We start from the raw sequence: 21,715 nt of genomic DNA, 5'->3' as shown, positions 1-21,715 counted from the left end.
CAAAACACAAATGTTTATTTAAACATATTTGAATGCTACATGAGACAATAGAGTCCCTCTTGACTTTCTCTCCAGCCTTGAAACCAAGTTTATACAAAAAACACTAATATGAGCCTCTCTAACCCAGTGGCAATTTATTTGTTGGTTTTGCTCCATGGCACTTTACAGAGTCAGAGGAAGCTGATCATCAGTAATAGCAACTGGAATCCATCATTGCAGCCTCCTTTCCAAGTTTAACAGAATTTTGCTTTTACATAATTATTTTTTCTCAGAAACACCCACAGGTAAAAAGATAACACAGCAACAATATTTTTTTTGTTGCTACAGTACAGGACTGTGCATAATAAACAGAAACACAGAATTCAGTCTAAAAGTTGTTTTGGGTACTGTTGTTTTAAATAGACTTGAAATCTAGTCATTTTACCTCAGGGCCTTCTACCAGTTTTTCAGCATTTAAAATTGCTTATAAATATGGTTCTAAAGTTATCTTATATAAATAAGTGAAGTATAATTGAATGTAAGCAAATAATAAAAATGTTTACACTGATCTCCTTATCATTTCAGGACATCTTAATAATTCTGTCAGGTAGAACTTTTTTTTTAACATTAAAATAGAATTTCAAATTGATAGTGTCCTTGTAGGAGCAGCAAGCTACTTAAGAGGAAACAGAAAAAAGGATATACAGAGCACTGCAGAATTACTACAGACATACCTGAAGAAATATCATTAGCAAATAGACTTTTTAGGCCTTTTAGGCATGCTACCTGCATTTAAAAACACATATAGTTGAAGACAGGTGTAAAGTAGTTGGACACAACAGCATGGAAAGGTATGGCAAGTAATCCTGAAGAAAGCATTTGGGTTTCAGGTCTATTACCAGCAATAAGTCAGAAGAAATCTACCTTAAAGGCCTGGCTCATTTTTGCAAGCCTGAAATTTGGAAAAATATTTTGAAGGTTTTCAATTGGACCTCAAGGTAATGGCAAGAGATAACAAACATTGAATTATATCATACCACTTCATGCAATCCTTGTTCAACATAGGGCCACATTTTAATGCAAACAGTTCTACCCTTGAACAAGCTTCAGACAGATGGAAAGCAACACAAAGCAAACAAAAGATGAAGGACTGCACACTGCGCAATTTATATTAGCAATTGCCACTTTACTATCATGAATGAGGCTGTGGCAGCTAACACCAAAGTTGAAGAAAGGCAAAGTTAAGGACTGTTTTCTGTTACGCAACTCGGAGATTAGTTACATATAACTACCATACTTCTGAAACTTTAGACAGGTGAGGCTTTAGATGGAGTTCCCAACAAAACCTTCACTTTAAACAGGATGCAACTTTAAACAGAATTTTTGCAGCTATTTAGAAACATTAATATTCACAGCACAAAATCTGTTCCTTTGCGAGTATGTCAGTTACGTGGACATGTCATATATCTGGACACCAATTAACTGAAGTTGTCTGAATTAGGATTAATGGGTCCCAACCTGTATGTTTATACATCACATGCAGATGGCTAGGAACTGTCATTGACTACGGTTAAGCCTTTTCGCACATTTCTGTAATAAAACATAAGCAAAATACACATTGCCATGAAAGTAAGAGGATTTTTGAATCTTTATTATACGCTTACTAAAATCAACATAATTAACCTCCTTCTTCACTAGAAAAAAAAGGTAGCATTCCCTTGGAAAATAATACTAATGTATTACTGATTTTGAGATCTACATATTAACCTTCTACCACAAATACACATTTGTGATGAGACATTCCTGTTCTGTATGCACTTCATCAAAGCAAACTCAGCCAGCTGCAGCTGTGAACTGCATATTTCAGTATATCTATGAAAATGTTGTTAGCTTTCCCCACCCTTTCTAAACTGCTTCTCACAATTCTAGGAAAAGTTATTTAAAACACCATAAACTGTACTGATGAGTGAGACTCAGATGGATATAATAACCTCCAATTCCCATAGCCAAGGATTCATTCCCTCTTACTTTAAATGCAGAGTAGCATGCAAAATAACACATCAGCCTCTTGAGAAATGGCCAGTAACTCCATGAAATGCAGATTATAATTTAATAGAAGTTTCTGTAGCACAGACACTGTGCACAGTCACTGATGTGACAGATGCCCTATATAACGAAGAAATATTATGCACCATTTAAGACTGCAGTATCCAACTAGAACAGGATTTTGTCTCATTATATTCTAGAAAAATCAAACCTTGTAAGAGGTCCTAAAATCCTTACTGTCTCTGTTCAGTAGACATTTGTCCAAAATATCCACATTTATGAGTGGGGATCTCAAAAAAGACCTAGGAAATTGGCTTAAAAAGCAAGAGCCTTTAGTAAAAAAAAAAAACTGGAGCTTTTTTCTTTGCCTTTAGCTTTGTTTGTTTTAGTTTTTAGTCTTTTTAGATTATGCATATTAGCTTGTCCTCAAAACCGGGAGGGTTAGATCCTTTTATTTTCAAACAGAACCTGACAAATAGATATAATAATTTGATTTCAGGATCTTGGTCTTAAGGGGAAAAAAATATTAAACATTTGTAGGACTCGTGAGAAAATCAAGGGCATTGGCAGTATCAGATAAGGCAAGGCAATCTTTTGCAAACAAGCCCTGCCTTCAAATCATCATTTACTTAAAAGCAATCCATTTTTACTCTAGGCATATTCAAAATTTTCTTCCAAAATCCTAATTCTACACACACTACTGTAGTAGTAGGAGGTAAGTTTCTACAGAAAAATATCTATTTTTGTATCATGTTGAAAGCTATGGCTATTATTATGGGATATATTTTTTTTATTTATATTAAAGCAATTTATCTATCTTGTTGAATCAGAGATTATGAAGAAAAGGTCAGGAATGGATTTGGAGACTTCCTTCCTCCATGACTCACTTCATCTGTCAAGTAATGTTTCTTATTATACTTTTAGGAAAAAAGTGACTCCCATCAAAGCTAACAGCACAATCAGAAAACAAAACAAATCAAAAATCAGTCATAGGTTTAATATGCAGGGCTGCCAACCATGACTGAAGAGCCAACAAGCCTTCTGGCCCTTAGGTACAAAGCAGCAACCTTTGCCAGCAGAGAGGGGAAAAACTTGGGGTAATACCCCTTCAATTGCTGCCGCTAAACCCACTAGGGTTTGCAAATCCAAACTTGCAGTGCAAGTGGCTGGGCCCAGTCACTACGATTATATCCACATTAATAAATTAAACATGCCTGGGACCAGTCTCTGACCTGAGGCCAACTGGCACAGGACACCCCACATCCATTCTATTAAAGCCTCCAAAAGACGGTGACAGCATACAACCTGGCTCCTTCCTACCGCCCCCACATCAGGATCACTGCCCCCATAGGGGCACTGGAGCTCGTAAGTGCTCTTTGGTGCAGAGTCTGGCACCTTCCTTCAACTGCAGTGAAAAGCAGCTGCAAAGGGATAATGTCCTAAACCACCATAGCTGTTTTCTAAAAAAGGCTGTGCTGAAGCCTCGTGTTTGCCAGGGTCCATGCTCAACAAGGTTTTTCTGTCTGAAGGCATTATGACTACTTTTAGCTCCTGTATCTAATCAATTTCCAGAAAAGTTTTAAATATCAGTGGAAGGAACCCTACCAATTTGGGGGAAAAACAACTAAACCACAACAGCTAAAATGGGGGGCGCACACACTCCCTGCTATGTAGTTAGCTGAACTACAGATTCAGCACTTCTGCAATTGTTTTTAAATACTATAGTGGTCGGGAGCATTTGCCAGCATCCTGCAGCATCGTAATGCCCAATTTCACCCCTGCAAACACATCCAAGAGTTTTTAATATGTTGATACTCCGAATGACTCACCTCCCATAGGAGAAGGAAACAGATTGGGGAATTCTAGAAAGGAAGGGAGCTGAGGCCATACACAGAGCCAGGAACAGTTAATTGCACAGTAACTATGGAAAGAGCAGAAAATCAGGGGAATGCAGGAAATGTACACAAAGGCTGGTATAGGAGAGAAAATACAAGCACTGATACACAGGGTAAGGAAAAATAGGAGAAAAGGATGTAGAATGACTCTGAAACAGAGAGAAAAGAAAATGAGGAGAAAAGAGATACTATATACCTCCTGGTGTGGAGCAGGCAGGAGCATGAGGGAGTAAGTTGGGTACATAGAGGAGAGGAGAGAGAAGACACAGGGAAGACCTGGAATGAGACAGGGAGCCAGTGGTGCTACAAGCAGGAAGAAACTGATGTGTTCAACTTGCTCAGTCTACAGAAACTATGAGATGTTGTAAAATGAACTTTAAAAGACATCCCAGGCTTCAACGTGCATTCTTACAAATTACAGACTTAAGGGCTTGTACCTGTATCCAGAAGACCCATGTTCTCACCTATTCATGGCAAACACATACAATAAAGCTGCTATAGCAGCACTTCAAAAACAATTGTTTGGAATGACACTACCATCTGGTGGTCAAAAAAAAAGTTATGAATACACCATGAAGGTATATTTGGAGTTGGCGCTTTAGATAACTGCAGCTTTTCTGACTTCTTTTTCATGTAACTGGCATCAACTACACTGAAAACAACAGAATGAACTGCAATCCAGACTTCAGCAAGCCATGATGAGTTCGTGTTTTTAAATGACACATTCATGACTGGTCTGAGGCTCTGAAACAGACTGGCAGTGATTTTTACATTCCCTGGCAGCTTGAAAGAATAGGGACAGCACAGTGGCTATATTTAGCTATATAATAAAAGAAAGTAACACAAAACTAAATTCCCAAATCATTCCCAGATGAAAAGTAAGGCTATTCCCACCAATTTTCTGTTTATCCCTTTGAAAAGAAGCTCTTCAGGGCCTACATTCACTCTTAGTGCATGGACGAGCGTCCCTAGACTTCAGTCATTAGATGTTCCTTTAATACAAGTATTTAATAAAAGCTACAATGTCATCTGCAGAAAAGAAAAATGAAAGATAATTTTTCCAAGTCAGATGGTGCATAATAGTCCATGCTGACCACAGTGACACTCATACCAGTTATCACCAGCACCTTCAAAACTGAGTGCATAAGGCTGTGGTCACAGCAGAAAAGAAGGGCCTATATATATGCATTAAAAGCCAGGTGGGAGTTGTAGCCTCCTTCTGTAACCAGGCCCACATATTCCTACTCTCTCCTTTCTAATAAATACTGAAAGTAGGGTGTAAATATGGAGGGATATAGAATAAAGGCAGTAACGTGTGGGGGACCTTCAGTTACTGAACTGGGAGCCTGCAGGAAATACGACAATGGAGAACAGAGATTATTGTGGTGGGAGCATCTGTAAGAAACATTTTAAACTTGAGGAGGGAAGCTTTGACATAGACTGTAATGGTATGATTTTCAGATGTTGGTATCGCTCCATTTTTTAGCACATTCATGTTTAAAGCTTCTAAGATTCACAAATGTTACTTAAATCATTACCACTTTTGAGTGAGCCCCTCGTTTCCTAAAGCAGCAGCTGCCAATTCCAAAATGGCAACTTTATTATTCTTATCTTTACTTCTAACAGGACATCCCTTAATTTCACCCCAAATCTGAAATACCTAAAGGACATAGCTGTTTTTTCCTTTATAATGCAGTAATTTCAAACACAGTACCCCACTGGTTGCTGAGAAAAGCAAGTGCTTCAATTCAAGGTTTTCATGAGAACGTAAGAAGTGTTTAGTCATACACATATGATCTAACTCAGTCATTATGTCCCCTGCCTTGCCTCACATGTATTTTTTACATCTAATCCTGTGCAAATGATAAAGGCCAAATATTCAATACTCTAACATTTTCTCCTTTCCTTACATTATCACAGCTTTTTTTTTTTTTTACCCCCTCTCTCCCTGTTAAAAATATCCCTTCTTCTTATATCCAAATGACCCTCTTGAAAGAGAGACATCCTACATTCTCCCCAGCACCTCAAAAGATCAGATTCATGTTTCTACGCTCCTGGAAAAGAACAAGCGCTTCTCATGCCGCTCCCTCCTAAGAGGAACAATTTTGTGTTTTTCAGCTTTGATCTTTATGGTAGACTGACTGTCAACTAAGAGTAAGGGCTCGTTTTTGTTGCTTGGAAACAATATATTTACGCACTGTCTCCTTGCAAGAAATACACTGTGTAGATCGTGCTTGGTCAAAAGCCATTCCTGCAAGGTCTAATAAAACCATCATCATTGGTGCCACCCTGTGGAAAAAATACTGGCAAAGAGGCTTCCAAAATCACCGAGCCCTTCTCTCTCTTTGCAGGTGTGTTTAACTGCTTAACTGAAGTAGTTACTGGTAAACACCGTGAGCAGTGCTTCAGTTTTACAGCTTGTTAAACCAAGGTTTTACCACTCCAAAAAAGAGACAGCATCATGGCTATCCTCCAGTCAGTGACAGGGAAAACTAAAAGCAGCCCAATATATAGGACTACTGAAGGATGAAGCACTATGAAAATAATTCATTCCTCCCAAATAGCACAAATTGAAGTGATAGGTCAAAGGATAGACAGCACAACCTCTCATGCACTCAGAACACGCACTGATATTTCTCTCCGAAACACTTGCAGAGAGGACAACCTCTTCCAGACACATAACTGCATATTAAGAGTGCAGGCAGAGATGAAAGGCAGACTCAGCCCGCAGCCTAATAGCAAGAGGACACATTTATGCTGACTATCACGTTCTGGGTGCGTCTTTCCGAGCAATCAGACATAAAAACACATCCTAAAGGAAGGTGCTTATTTTTCAGGGCTGTCCCCAGTCCAGTGGGGGCCTGCGGCGAAGCCCAACGCTCCCACCTCCTGCGGCATGAGAACAGCACCTATTTTTAGCTTCGCTTCCACTAGAGAAGCCTGAGGAACCGCCGCCACCTCCGGATGCCTCCCTAGACGCACTTCTCCCTGCAACAGGAGCGGGAGGAAGGGACTGAAGTCACCGCCACACCCGCAAAGCGAAGCTCCCAAGGACACACACACGAAAAAAGAATATATATATATATTATCAATATTATATTATTTTTATATACATATAAATACATACATATATATATATATATATGGTCGCGTGCAAGAGGCAAGAAGCAAGCAGAAGCGCCCGGACACCCCAAGGCGCCACGCGCCTCGCGTCGCCTCAGCGCCAACCGCCAACGGCCGCTGCCCGCGCGCGGGAAGGCGGCGGCCACGCCGCGCGCGCGCCTACCCCCACCCGCCCCCACAGGCAGCGGCCGCGCGCCCGCTCTCGCTCGCCGGCCCCTGTCGCCCCCCCTCTGAGGGGGCGCGCGCGCATGTGCGGGCCCGCAGCCCTCGCGCGCGCGGCCGTTAACGGCGGCGCGCGGCCTCGCTGGGCGGTTACTCTTTAACCTGCCACCCCCCGCTCCGCCCACCTGCGTGCTCCAGAGCAGCCCCGCGGCGGGGCGGGAGGGGTTGCTTCTGCCCTCGCGGCCGGCTGCGGGGAGTGGGATCTCCCTCCGTTCCCCGCCCCGGGCGGGCTGAGGAAGAGCAGACCCCCTTCTTCGCCACCGCAGGCCGACAGGAGGGAGAGCGCCGGGGAGAGGGGCTCCGCTTCCCCCGCCAGCCGCCCCTTCCAGCGGGAGCGGGTGGGGAGAGGAGCTGCCCCTACCTGTGAGGAGACGGCTCGCTCTCCCCCCATGGGCAGCGGGGCTGGACCGCCGTGAACTCCTCCTTCGAGCCCGTCCGGCGGCCGGGGAAGCCTCTCGCCATGGCTGTCGGCGGGCTCTGGATCTCGCTGCTGCTGATGGCGGGCATCGTGGCGGCGGTCGCGCTGTGCCGCCTTGCGGCTCGCCGCCGGCCGGGCGCTTTCCTGCGGGAGCTGTTGGGCACCTTCCAGATCTGCGCCTGCACTAACGAGCTCTGCCTGCTGGCCGGCGCGGGGCTCCCGCCGCCCGCCGCGCTCGCCCTCACTTACGGCTTCACCGTGCTGCACGGCCTGACGCTGGCCGGCAGCACGTGCAACCCGTGCGGCACCTTGCAGCAAGTGTGGGCCGACGGCGCGTCCCTCGGGGCGGGGGGCCTCCGCGTCGGCGCCCAGTTTGCGGGCGCCGTGCTGGCCAGAGGATTCATGCACCTCATCTGGAGCCTGGAGATCGCCGAGCCGCACTCCGGAGCGCCCTGGCGGGGCTGCAGCGATCCCCTGCAAACTACAGAGACGCAGGCGTTTTTCATAGAACTGCTCTTTTCTGCTGTTTTCCAGCTGGCCGTGCTGCAGTTGCACACTATCCATCCCAGCTTCAGAGTCCATTTTATTGCTCTTCTCATCACCATGCTTGTGTATTCAGGTTAGTCCTGTTTTTTTTCCTTCGTTACTACCATCAAGTTGTAAACTTCCAATTTTTTTTATTCTTTTGAAATGTGAGGATTCAAAATTATTTTTCTTAGATTAGAAAAATAAAAAAGCCTTTGGTCCTGCAGATGCACTGTGCAGGCAGAATCCACGTGCAGTTTACATAAACTTTGCCTCCTTAGCTTCTGCTTCGCGCTTGCGGTTAAGAGTGAAGTGAATTGCATAGTCACAATTGCACGAAATCTGCAAGTAAATGTGGCTAAGAATTTCACTGAATGCTTGTTAAGATACCCCAGTGAAAAATCGTTTCATAATCGGACTTCATATTGCAAGAGGCGTTTTGTGCAAGGTGTGCCCCGATGATCTTAAATGGCACTGTGAGAAAGCACCGCTGGCTGTATCGGGAGAAAAAAATGCAGATTGTGCAATGTCAGTGTACAGATCTGTAACCTGGATGTGCTACATTCAAATAACGCGTAATCCATATCAGTGACACTTCCCCAGTCAGCTTCCTTAAATCAGAACTAGAAGTGAATATTTGTGGAGCGCAGAAAGAAATGATAGATTTTAAGCACTCATGAAACCAACTGTTAAAAAAAGGTGCCTATTATATCATGGCATCTACAAGCAGCTTGGGTCCCTCTCTGTGGTACCCTGCGTTGCCCAGCCCTGCCCTGCCTTCGCTTCTGTCCCACCTCCTGCCTCCCTGGGTGGTGTTACCTGCACAGCCTCCCTGGACCAGCGGGAAGGAAGAGGTATGGGCAGTCAGCCCGAACTTCTTTCCACTGTTGGTGCTCCTTGCTGTCTCCAGCATAAAGCTCTTAAGTATGTGCAGTTATTTAGGAATGGCTTTGAAGGGAGTGGGTCGTACTGGGAAGACGATTCTGTGCTTTGGGGTACAGGGAGATGAGAGAAAGACGGTTACAGAGCTCCTTGTACCAGGTTGTGCTTCTGCCACTACCGCAGAGGAAGTCACTGAGGGAATGCTCAAATCAGTGTGTATATATATATGGGAAGAGGAGAAAACTTCCTTATCTGCAGACATCTAGAATACCATTGACTCCTTTTCCAGAAGGTTTAACTATATTATGGTATCTAACATGGGTGGAAAAGAATACAGTAGAGCTTTCAGATATATAGAAAAACCTTGCTCATTATGTTTAGCTGAAATATTAAGAGGTCCATGGAGAATTTAAAGAACTTAGTAATTTGAACTACTTTCTAAAATTAATTTTTGAGGGCACAGGCAGGGTGTCGATGCATTTTAGCACACCAAGTGTATTCCTGAATTGCTTGGTAAAAGCACAGTCAAAGATTATACTGCCTCTTCTAGGCATATGGAAAGCTGGATTCCTGATTAACATTCCTTTGCTGCTTAGTGAGTAGCCACGTAAAATAATGCATGTCACATTGCCTTTCTCTTGGCTAGTTCACACAGAGAATTATGTCCCATGCTGTTGGCCAGGCTGGCCTCCCTCTAGCAGACGGCTGTGTACCAGGTCCCCTTCCTTGTCATATATTTGGGCTTGTTAAGGCTACCCAGCGCAATCAATCTGCATATACTTCTAGGAAACATCACATCTACTGAGCCCAGGCCTACTTCATATGCAGTTTGACTTTGCTGTATCATCTGCAGAAGGTCTTGCGCTACCTGGACTTTTTTCTTTTTTCTTTTTTCTTTTTTATCCAGTATCAAGACTGCTGTAAAGCATATGCGCATTCCAGGGATAAGATCTGGAACCTGGCTTTGTTCCCTCATTAGTGGAAAACCTAATTCTTTCTTGTACACTCTGCTCTAAGCTTCTTAAGATTTGCATTCTTTGCTGTACACTGAGGTTCAAAAAGAAAAGTGCATTCTTCCCCTTGTGGTAGTAGGAGCCTGCTGTATACTGTGCACTCCTAAGATGTGGATTGAAGCTTCTTGAAGTTAAGGACATAAAACCCAAGATTCCTATCACTAAGCTACTATACAAAAAGTGTGGGAGCACTGCTGTTGCTATCACTTTCTTCCTGTGATAAAGTGACAGGGTTTTACTATTACAGATTATTTTTTCTTTCTTTTTTTAGCATATTTTACAGGTTCCCACAGCTTTCTTCTTGCTCCCTCTTTTCCTCTGTCCACGTATGCACACTAACATTCCCCAGGATATATTCCCTTCTCCTGCCCCTCACTTTTGAGGGCTGCTGATCAGGACCCCCCTCCCTTTCCCACAGACACTCAGCACATCCTTTTGACAGCATGCAGAGTAACTGAGGCCATAACGATTGTCAGATGGATCCTGCTGCCTCACTCACCATTTTGGGAGGATTCCCTAGGCACTGGGTGACTGATGCTTGGGAGATGGCCACTGCCTGTGTCCGCTGTGTACAATATATCGCTCAGGTCCCATGCGTAGCCCTGTCTACTGTCTCTTCCACCTCTCCTCTCCTATGTGTGAAACGGGCAGTGGCAGAACCATGCAGCTCACAGTTGGTTTGGTTTTGTTCTTGTGTGGTTTTCTTTTTTCCCCCCTGGAGTAGGATGGCAGTAGTATTTGGGGCTGCGTGCCTTTCAGTAACCACTGTCTTCTTCATAGCACTTTGTATGTTCTTCCAGGATACATTCCTCGTCTCTGCTAAGGGGGAGATTTCCCTTGCCCCAATTTGGGAAACAATGCTTCCTATAGATAGCAGGGAGAGTAGACTTCTACATTAGGTGTTACAGACAGTGACCTCCTCCAGCAGGTACAGTTTGGTATACAGTCATTGAAGACAGGCAGATGCTTAACTTAGCTGGACTGGATCATTCTCAGGAAATCTTTTGCACCTCTTTGCTAACTTTTTATACGGAACTTGAGCACTTTGTTTAAGGAGAATGAATCTTTTTCCACTCACCCAACACCAAAGGGCTAGGCAACCAGCACCAAATTTAGGCAAAGCAATGCTGAGTCAGACAAACTGGTAACATCCTTACTTTTTCCTATAAAAAATACCGCAGAGTTTATAATGTGTGCATAATGATTTTTCAAGCTTTAATTTGAAAGATACGGTGTTCTAGGTAGGAACTGCAAAAGACACATTAAACTTACAAAACAAAATTCATGTTAATGGTTTCCTTTCATACTTTGTTTTTAAAATTTGATTGTGCTTTTAGAACCTATATTTATTCACTTATGAATGAACCAGAAATGTTAGGATGTACATCTCCTATATTATGTATCATATTTCACCCTATGGTTTATGTTATACTATATGTTTTAAAAGCTGTATCCTGCAAGAGGATAGATTGCTATCTAAAAAGTGTAAGAAGGAATTTCCTTATGGCTTATATCCATCTAAATTAATTGATATACATACAGGGCTGGAAAACATTAAGTCATATTTTTACAGTTGACTGAGTTAAATTGATGAGGAAAGTAAGAGTTGGTAGGTCACTGTTGTGTGAACCCCATGAAAGTTAATTAGGTATACCATGCAACTTATTCCAAAAATAATATCAGATAATAAAGCAAATATTTTCAAAATTAAAACCTTTTCCTGTAGCTTTTCTTCTGCAATTTCTTTCATGGCCTTAAATACCTTTTTTCTTTTTTCTATTTAGTCTTGCACAGACCAAGTTTTTGTATAAGCGCATATTGTACACAAAGCTCCAATACCATATTTGTTCCGTTTCTTCTACTGGATAGAAGGAAAAAGAGATGGTTGTATCTTTAAGGGTTAATAGAATATATCAGAGGCTAAGGGTGCAGACCATACACATGTTTGTAAAGGAAAATTTGGGGGATTTTCTTTGGGAAAATTAGAGAAAGAAAAAACCTAGCTTTTTAGGGCTTTTTCATTTACAGGCAATATTACAAAGAAGTCAGAATTGTGTGAAATAGGTTAGATGTTTCTGGGCCTAACATGTCAAGGTGAAAATATCAAAAATATTTTTTAATTCTAAAGGTTTTTTTTTTCCTACTTTTTGTTTTGCCTATAGTAATTTTAAAATCAAAATTATCTTCTCACATGCTGTGCTGGAACACACATTAGTTTATTTGCTGTGTCAAAAATATTACACTTTCTTTCCCATCAAATCATTTATCATTTCCAGGACACAGACTCTTGAGATGCAGCATTGTATTTTCTAGCATGATTTACTGTTCTATCACTTTTTAAATGTAGTATACCACCACAGGATATTTTTACCTATTTAATACTACATAAAAATTTCAGTCAGTTAATACAAGTGACCCTGGCCTATGGTTGATATTTTAGTAGTTATTAATAATGAATATTGGAGAAATACAACAGGTAAAACTGTCTAATGTTTAATGTATATTCAAAAATTGCCTCTTAAGGGTGAAATTCTGCTCTTGGATGTGTTTTTGTGCAAATGAGAGTACGAGTAGTGAATTTTTACATAGATGGAAGTAAAGTAAATTGTTTCATGGCCTTTCCAGCAGCAGTGGAAGTTGTTAATATGTCAAGATGCAGGATGACAGAGTGCACAGTAAATCTGGGCTGCTATTGAGAACGAGCATCAAATCAGAGTGAACTGAATAGGTCAACAAAGATGAGAACCTTCCCAAACTGTAATAATGGTAAAAGGAATAATGAGGAGTATATAAAAAGAGAAATAACAAAGAACAGAATGACAAAGAACTTAACTAAAACTTTCAGGAAATGATTATCAGTCATAGGCATTAGTTCCTTCTGATATCTGATTCTGATAAGATTAATGGGTATTACGGCAGCATAAAATTTGTACAGAGCGCAAGTTCAAAGCTCATGCTAGCACTTCGGCCTGCGAAAATCAAGAGTAAGCTTTAAGAAACTTAAGTGAATATAATTAGGTAATATTATATAGGAATAAATTGACAGAGAAAACAGGCATGGGCAGTTAGTAAATAATATTACAGAAATATAGAAATTTGTTTCATGACTGCTGCTTTTTCAGCAAGATTGCAATGTCAGGAACAACATATGTCAAATTTAAAAATGCTTACCTCCAGGTTCATCTGTGATGTAATTACAATTTAGCCCCCATAATGTAATATGTTTGGATTTAATTTAGAGAGCCTTAGGCAACTTCATTTATATCTGAAGTCAGAGGCAGGTAAAGATGCTCAGCTTCTTTCAGAAACAATCCTTTGTTAAGAGAGTGGAGTGGGGTTTGCTTTTTTTTCTTTTTCTTTTCCTTAAGTAACATATAGCATGAATGTGCAGGCTTTTGCCCAGTTATTACCATATGATAATGTTAGTGTTCTGTAAATAAAGTGTAGAGATCACTTAAGAAAGAACAGCATTTGAAAATTTTTTGCATTATCATGCAAAATTACTATAGTGAATATAACACTGGGGATGTAATGGAAGCTAAATGTTTATTTACTAACATTTGTGTAATTTCTGTCAGTTCTAAAAACATGATATAGACTATAAGCAAGACACTTTTAGCAAAACGGTAGCAAGGCAACTTACCGTTTTATCAACAGAAACATTTAACGTTAGCCAAACCCGTATCTTTAAACAATATTTGCTAGAAATAGATAAAGGAAATTATAGCATATGCTTCAGATATTTAAAAACTTGTTTTAGTAAACTGTTGCCCAGTTTAATATACCGTATCATTTGGTAAATAACTGTTCATAAAAGTTTATCTGTTCAAATGACTTCTGCTAATGCATTTTCTTGCAGGGTATGCATTTCTTCTTGCATTTATATTTACAGTGTATTTATATTTCAGTATTTAAAATAAGTGTTTGTCGAAAAAGATGGTTTGATTCATGTTGTTTATATTTTATTTCAGGTGGAAATCTCACAGGAGCAATATTTAACCCAGCATTGGCTTTTTCATTACATCCATATTGTTTCTATGACAAATTTTTGAGTTATTCACTAGTATATTGGATAGCACCGTCCTTAGGTAAGTTCTTAAAATTGTTATCTACTTTGACAAAGTGTTATTTAGTACATGGTTCAACAATCAGCAATTAGGTATTCTTTATTTCATAGTCTACTAGTTTTCTGTTTCAAATAATATCCATGAGATGCTTAATTTTAACTTACGTGTAGAAGTAATTCAGATCCATAGTTTCCTTTTGCAAATGTAGGCTGTATATTTTAAACTTGTTTAATGGTTTATGTAAGGTACCCATAACTTAATACAGTCTGTTTTGCAAACTAAGGTTAGATAATTGCGTAGTTCATATGTTGTGTTCAAAGTCTAAGTACTTAGGGGATAGCTTGAACAATATAATTTATTGTACCTAGCAAAACAAACAACAGGATAATTCTAAATGGAAAACATATAGATTTACCTTAACTAGTAAATTATAAACAAACAGCTGTTTACTCTGGAGTGTGATCCTTTTGGAGCTGCCTGTTTATGCCTCAGTGTTGAAATCCGGCCTGTTCGAGGTATGTTGGGTATTCTCACATTGACCAAAAGCCCACCAAATATTAGCTAGACCTGTAGATTCTAGCAGAATCTTAAAAAGGAGAAGAAGCCACCTAAAAGCAAATACTAACTTGATAAAGTTCAAAAAGAGATACAAATTGGTTAGCATACAGTTAGTTTCTGTCTTGCTTTGTGACATTATACAAGATTTTGGGGGGAGGGGGAATATTGGGACAAGTGCTTAAAATAGACTATCTCAATAATTATCACTTTAAAAACAAATCTCTTTTTTTTCTCCATAGTGTTTAAACTTTGGACTTACCATTCTATATTTACCCCTCAATCACTATTACAAATAATCTGTTTTTAGTCTAAGAATGAGGAATGCATATTTGAGTAACTAGAATTTTTCCAACTTAAATTCCAGTTTTAATTTGGAAGTTGTTGATTTTTAGCTTCTCGGTCTGTTCAGATGGAAATGCTTCATGTAATACTGTTGACTGTTTATAGTTACTCCTACTTATCTTAAGCCTTGTGTTTTGAGGACACACAAAAGGGACAGTCAACCAATCCTGAGTTCTTTAATGACTGTTAATCCTACTAGAAGATGCAACAGTAGTACAGGAAGCAAGGTGAGCTGTGAAACGCATATAGAAAACATCCCAGAGGGCTCCAGTTATAACTAATAACTTCTTTGCCTTCTCTGAGTGCATGTCTGTGCATGTTCCAGGTGTAGTGACTGTCAGTAAGTCAAAATGGAGGAAACTATTTTATTTAATCTAACTAAAATTAACTTTAATATAGTTTTCTTAAATTGCGCATCCAAACAGGATGCCTGAACAATTGAGTAAGCTTGCACTGTTCCATTTAGCAGCTAGTGAAATGCTTTAAGCAAGGTTGACGAGATCACCTGTGTCCTAATAGGACATGATATGATACTTCTCAGAATTCAAGTTTAGATTTCTGATATATTAACTTATTACCACCTGATATCCATTTGGAGATTATCTGGCTTGTAAATACCTGGGGTTTGATATTTGGCATAAAGAAATAGGAGGAATGCTGAAACACCTTGTTCTATGTATTTAGCAAGGTTCACTCAGAACTCTTTTGCAGAAGACCTTCAGGTGACTGAGGCTTTGGTAAGAAAAACAGCAGCTGTTGAGTCAGTTGGAAATGTGACTTGAATTCAGAATGTGGTTAGGGAGTAATGTTACATTTCTATGAAACATAAACAGTGGGTTTATCTTTAGTTAATATATAGAAAATACATACAGGATACCTTGAATGCTGTTTATAATTTACTAGGGAAATGGTTTCCAGACAAAGTAGTTGTAAACATGTAAATACTCAGGACACTTCACTTTCTGAGTGGTGTTACTACTGTAGCCAAACACTTTGTTACAGATGCTAGGTCTGTGGATCACCTGAAGGGCAGAATTGTTTATTGTAATATGAATATTTCATTACAAAACAAGGAATTTCATGAATGCATGTACCTCATCTTGTAAACCAAAGAGTAGTAAACAAATGTAAGGGATCTGAGGGGGAAATACAGAGAAGATACATTTGAAAATTGAATTGATGAATTCAGCAGTGCAGATCTACAAATCTAACACCAAGTGACATTTTTTCTAACACTTTTTGGAAATTAGAACATAATAGGAGTAAAGTTTTTTTTCTTCCAAAATTGGACCTAATGATGACGTATTTAGGAAATGGACCTATTATAGTAACAAGACTCTGATGAAAAGATCCTCTATAAAAAGAACCTCATAAAAGTAAATGATGAGGGAAGGGATATTTTAAATGCAGTTTTTAAAATTACTTTCAGAATTCATCTGCCAGTACAAATATTGTTTCAGGCTTCCTAGAAACAGAGTCATAATGAGACATTTAAGCATCCAGGACAAAATGTTAATTTGATGTCTCACTTCTCCCAGCATCAGCATCTTGGATGGTTAATTACGTTGTTCTTATTTTGAGAAATTCTTTTAGGAGACATTAGGTTTTTTGTGATTTGCTATAATATGCATATGCAGAAACAGGGACTAGCATACTACGAAACTCCATATTGCCTATGCAAAGTGTAATGTGGTCTCATTTATAGCCATATCAAATACCCATGAGGACACACAGACTGAGAACATTCTGCATATAATGGATGTCCTGATCTAGCCATGAAACAATGCTTAACCCTCTGTCTAAAACAATTTTCTTAGAAAAGGCAATGAGAACAAGAAGGAGATTGATAGTCACCTTCACAAGAGGAAAAAAATAGAAGTTTTCTTCTGGATAAGCAAATCTGCTGGTGTTTTATGGTCTTTCATGAAGATAATATTGGAACTGTAGTTAACGAACTCATTTTTCAAAATGGTTTTACTCAAGTTTCAGTGAAGGTGATTCTACAGTAGCATCAAAATGGCTAATTACCCTAGTAAATATAGATGTTAGCAAGTGTTTATGGCTTAGCACAGACAGGCCAAACTTCTGAGCTGAGAACATAGAAGCAGTAAGTACCAAAGAGATAATAACAAAGTTTCTATTTCAGTGTAACTTATTGTGAGTTTATGTGAAGGATCCCTGACAAAGGAATTCATGTCAATTGTCCAGGCAGTGAATGCACCAGGACCAATTACACCATTAATAATGATAGTGACTGAGCTAATACTTCTGCTTCACACCAAGGAGATGACAGCTATGGATAGAAGAGCTGGTGACAAAATGCTAGACATGAGGGCAATAAAACACAACTCTCTTTCCTAGACAAGTGCCAGCCTATCATCCTGCTAGGTTACTATCAGAGGAGAATCAATGCCTATTTCTGTAGATCAGTTTTACCAGAAAGACTGCTACTGTTCCTCAGAAGAAAACCATTTTTCACCATCAAAATAAAAAATAAATGCCACAAAAGTTACTCAGCGGTAGAAGTAAATAGAGGAGGTAGGTAAGAGAGAAGGCTACTTTCACCCTTCTGTTCAGAAGGGAAGGTGTTCAGAGGTTTTCATCAAGTTCAGTACGCTTATGCATGGAACTTGGGGAAGAAACAAGAACTGCAAGTCCATGTGCAGTGATGTGATCAGAATCAGGGAGACTTGGTGGGAAAGTATGCACACCTAGAGCATGTTCATAGGTAGGGAAAGGGGAGGAGGGGCTGTGCTCTGTGTTAAGAACTTCCTTGGCCATGGAGAACTGCAGTAACCAGTGTTGTGCCTGTTTAAGAGTCTCTGGATCTAGATCAGAGGGATGGTGTTATTGGGGATGTTTTGATGGGGGTCTGTTACAGGCCCTCTCACCAACCATAGGTAGCAAATGAGGTTTTCAACAAGCAACTAGCCAGTCTCCCGCCTCCAGACTGTGGTCCTCTTGGGCCTTTTCAGCTATGCAGACATCATTTGGGAGAGTAAAATATTGATGTGCCTGCAATCCAGGAAGTTCCTAGGACACTATCAGCAGCAAAGTCTAATGCAGATACTAGAAGGGCCACCCAGTGGTAATGCTGTACTTGACCTGCTCACAAACAGGGAAGAATTGGTGGTGAATACGGCTGTTTGGGTCGCTGTCCTCACAAGAGTTCAGGGTCCAGAAGAAGGCTGGGAAGGTAAACAACAGAGCTGTTTGGACTTTGGATTTAAGAGAACAAAATTCTGTTTACTTAGGGAATTGCGAGGCAGAATTCTCTGGGAAGCTGCCACAAAGGGGAAAGGTGTCCAGGAAAGCTGATTGATTATTTTTTTTAAGAAAGCTAATTGAGAGCTCAGCAACAATCTGGTGTGCAGTTAAACTGGGAATTTTGACAGGAGGCATTTCCCACTTGGCTAGACAAGGAGCTCCTCTGTGAACAAAGGAGAGCATGTAAGAAGTGGAAACAAGGACAGGCAGTAGAGTATAAAAGCGTTACTCAGATACTTAGGAACAAAATCAGGAAGGCCAAACCAAGCTGGAACTAAAACTAGGGACGTACAGGGTAGCAAGAAGGGGATCCTACAAATGTCCTAGTGGCAAAGAAAAAAAAAATGTTCAGAGAGAATTTGTTCCATTGATGCATGGGGGAGAAAACCTACTGATGGATGACATGGAAGAGGCTGAGAGGTACTCAATGTCTTTTTTGGCCTTGGTCTTCCCCCAAAAAGTTTGGTCCCAACCCTCTACATAAAACAGTAAGTTTGCGGAATGAGAAAGGCAGTCAGTAGTGAAGGAACAACAGGTTAGGAACTACACAGAGAAACTGGATGAACACAAATCCATTGGGTCAACTGGGTTTTACCTAAAAATGCTGAAGGAGTTGGCTGATGTGATTGCGAGACTATTGTCCATCATTTATAAAAAGTTATGACAGTTGGAAGAGCTCACTGACAACTGGAAGCACGCTAACATTGTGCCTGTCTCTTAACTTTATCAACATATTCTCCATTGTCAATATCAAGGACAATCTCTAGGCTTCATCAGCTTTCCCCAGCCCTTGTGTTATAAAACCTATAGTTAGAGGACATTTTTCAGCTTCAAAATAAATCCTAAACTGGAACTATCCTCAAAAAAACCCCACTGCCCTGTACCTGTTTGCAATACCTTATAACTGCAGTTATTAAAACAGACATTGCTAGTGAATTCAGGCTTATCCTAATTGCTGAGAAATCAAGGTTCAGTTGGTTGGTCTGTCATTTACATGCCCTGTCACAAAGGGAGGAGGCCATATATGGCAAGAGGAAGGTGCCCAGTGAATTCATATGGTCAAAGTTTTCCATCCTTGACTTATACACATCAGAAGCAAAACAAACATTCAGAGAACTAAATTATCAACACTTATGGACATTTGCAAGGTCTGTTGAAGCTTTGTTTGCAAGAAATTATGTTTGTGTTTGCAAAAAGTACTGACCGTCTCCAATCTTTTCTACAGCAAATTTCATTTTTCTGCAGTTCCTAGTGTATGTTAAACTCTCAAATATTTTAACATGTTTATTTGTAATACCAGTACTGTGTCCTTCTCAAATATATTTACATAAAGGTCTTTTTTGTATTTTGTCTTTTCAGGTACAATACTTGTCGCTTTTGTATGGGGTGAAATCCTTCCTCGGATATCTTGAGACCAAATTCTGAACTCCAGCAATACTACATTTAAAAAAAACACTTAATTACATTGCAGCCACCTGTGGAAAGGAAGCTTTCAGAAAACTGCTGACATTAATTTCTACATTACCTTCCAGTGTGTTTTTAGATTTTATGTTTTGAAGTGCATGACTTAAAACTTTGTATTGAAACTCTTATTTTGTAATACCATATTGGGATATTGAGAGTATTTGCCAACGTTTTCAGTTAAGCCATATGAATGTGAAGAAAAGGACTGTTAAATATTGAAACTTTGTCACTTTAGCCATAAGTGCCACTTGCTACAAATGCATATAAAATTAGAGAAGTACAGTCTTTTCAGGTTTGATTTTATTGGTTTCTTCCCATAGACAGCACCTGCAAAAAAGGAGCTGAAGATTTCATTCTTTTAGTGACTTCAACATATGGCACTTCTGAGAGGAAGAAAGGCTGCACTACTCACTAGAAGAATCTTCACAGCTCTATTCTAGAGGTACCCTACCAAAAAAAAAATTGTAGGACCAATATTGTTTTAATAATACTCATTACAGGTAAGTAAGTCCTCTCTTCCTTTTGGGAAGACTGCCCCATCCCGTCTCACTATAGTCAACTGAATGTTTATCTTAGCTGGGAAGAGTGTTAATAAAGTACTGATAAAATTCTACAGAAACCCAAGTCAAAGTGCATTCTATGGAACACAATCTTATGCTGACTACTGCTGCCTTTTCAGGAATAGATTAGAAAGTATATAGGGATGAACAATTCTGAACTTGATTTATCCTTGATTTTACACAGTAAGTCTTACCAGATATTTTTCTTGAACTAAATGAATTTACTGAAGTAAGAGAAAAGAGCTAAAAACATAGGAAAGCTGAATACCCACTCAAACTGGCATGAACATGGTCTTTATAGCCTTGGTTGAGGTGAAGAGCACGGCTAGCTACCAGTCCCCTGAAGTTCTGTTTGCAGCATGACTTTTCTTTTTCTGGCTCCTGTATGATTGTTATATAGGTGACATTATGCCAAAATAGAATTTTCAAATTTTAAGATTAAATTTAGTTTTTCACTTCATAGTTACTAGGTTTGAAAGGAGATACGGTTAACAAGTTCTATAAAAATCTCAGTAGTAGAGCCCTCTACTCATTACATAAGTCATCTCAGTACCAAACTAGTATTTTACAGCTTTGTTTACCTTGCAAACCATAATTTAAGAGGGGAGAGAACTGGACAAGGTTTTTTTGCACAGTAAAATACTGAATCAAATCTTAAAGCAGCTACTGTTCTTAGTTATCTTTTTTGAAAGAGTTTGAGAAGTAAATGATTTCATGTAATTTCTTGTTTGTTTCAATAAAATCTTTTCTTGGTTTAATTTTTTGACCTATGTTTAGAATACACTGCAAAATGAAATCAACTGTTTGGACATACTGTTCATGCAACAGTCTTAGTCCACAGTCCTGTATTCAGTCATTAAGAAAAAAAGCACCCCCCTCCCCAAACACACACACAAATTAGCCTGCTAATACACAAAAAGCTACTGCTGGATTTATCGTTAAGCAGCATTTTGGTACTATGGTGATTAGGCATACTATAAGAGGTCAGATGTGACTTCTGTATGTCTGTATTGTTTATTTTGGCATAGCATACAGTTTAAAAGAAACCTAAATCAGGTATAAAGCTGGGGGATTAACAAGTAGCTTCTGTATTTACAGCCACTTGAAGTAGAATTGTTAAGAACTAGACAAGCCTGAAATCAACTGAATTAAGGCAAAACAAAAGCAAAAAAGAAACAAGTGGTAAAAAGAATGAAAAAATAAAGCTATGTGAAGAATTGAATTTAACTACTGTATTGATAGTATAGATAATATTTTAAACTTAAAATACGTAAGTAAAGTTTGCTTATGAAAATTTTTGGCAGAAAACTTACAAGTGGTCTACACATAAAGTTTTAAAGATAAATCTTGTAAA

General features: G+C 39.6%; 1 protein-coding gene across 1 annotated transcript; it reads left to right on the top strand.

Annotated features, from left to right (window-relative positions):
• The first annotated feature begins 7,341 nt into the window (after nt 1-7,341).
• On the top strand, nt 7,342-21,119 carry AQP11 (aquaporin 11). Its single transcript, XM_026097962.2, has 3 exons — nt 7,342-8,302; nt 14,075-14,191; nt 19,697-21,119. The coding sequence occupies exons 1-3, from the start codon at nt 7,726-7,728 to the stop codon at nt 19,747-19,749; spliced, it is 747 nt and encodes a 248-aa protein (XP_025953747.2). The 5' UTR covers nt 7,342-7,725; the 3' UTR covers nt 19,750-21,119.
• The last annotated feature ends 596 nt before the right edge of the window (nt 21,120-21,715 follow it).

This window comes from Dromaius novaehollandiae, chromosome 1 (genome assembly GCF_036370855.1).
Source record: "Dromaius novaehollandiae isolate bDroNov1 chromosome 1, bDroNov1.hap1, whole genome shotgun sequence".
Classification (NCBI taxonomy): domain Eukaryota; kingdom Metazoa; phylum Chordata; class Aves; order Casuariiformes; family Dromaiidae; genus Dromaius; species Dromaius novaehollandiae.
Note: the sequence above shows the minus strand (reverse complement) of the source record. Positions and strands in the feature narration are given on the sequence as shown.

Excerpts from the sequence above, each read along its gene's own strand:
- AQP11 (XM_026097962.2), top strand. The coding sequence starts at position 7,726 with ATGGCTGTCGGCGGGCTCTGGATCTCGCTGCTGCTGATGGCGGGCATC. Across the intron at positions 8,303-14,074 it reads CACCATGCTTGTGTATTCAG|GTGGAAATCTCACAGGAGCA; the intron begins GTTAGTCCTGTT and ends ATTTTATTTCAG. Across the intron at positions 14,192-19,696 it reads TTGGATAGCACCGTCCTTAG|GTACAATACTTGTCGCTTTT; the intron begins GTAAGTTCTTAA and ends TTGTCTTTTCAG.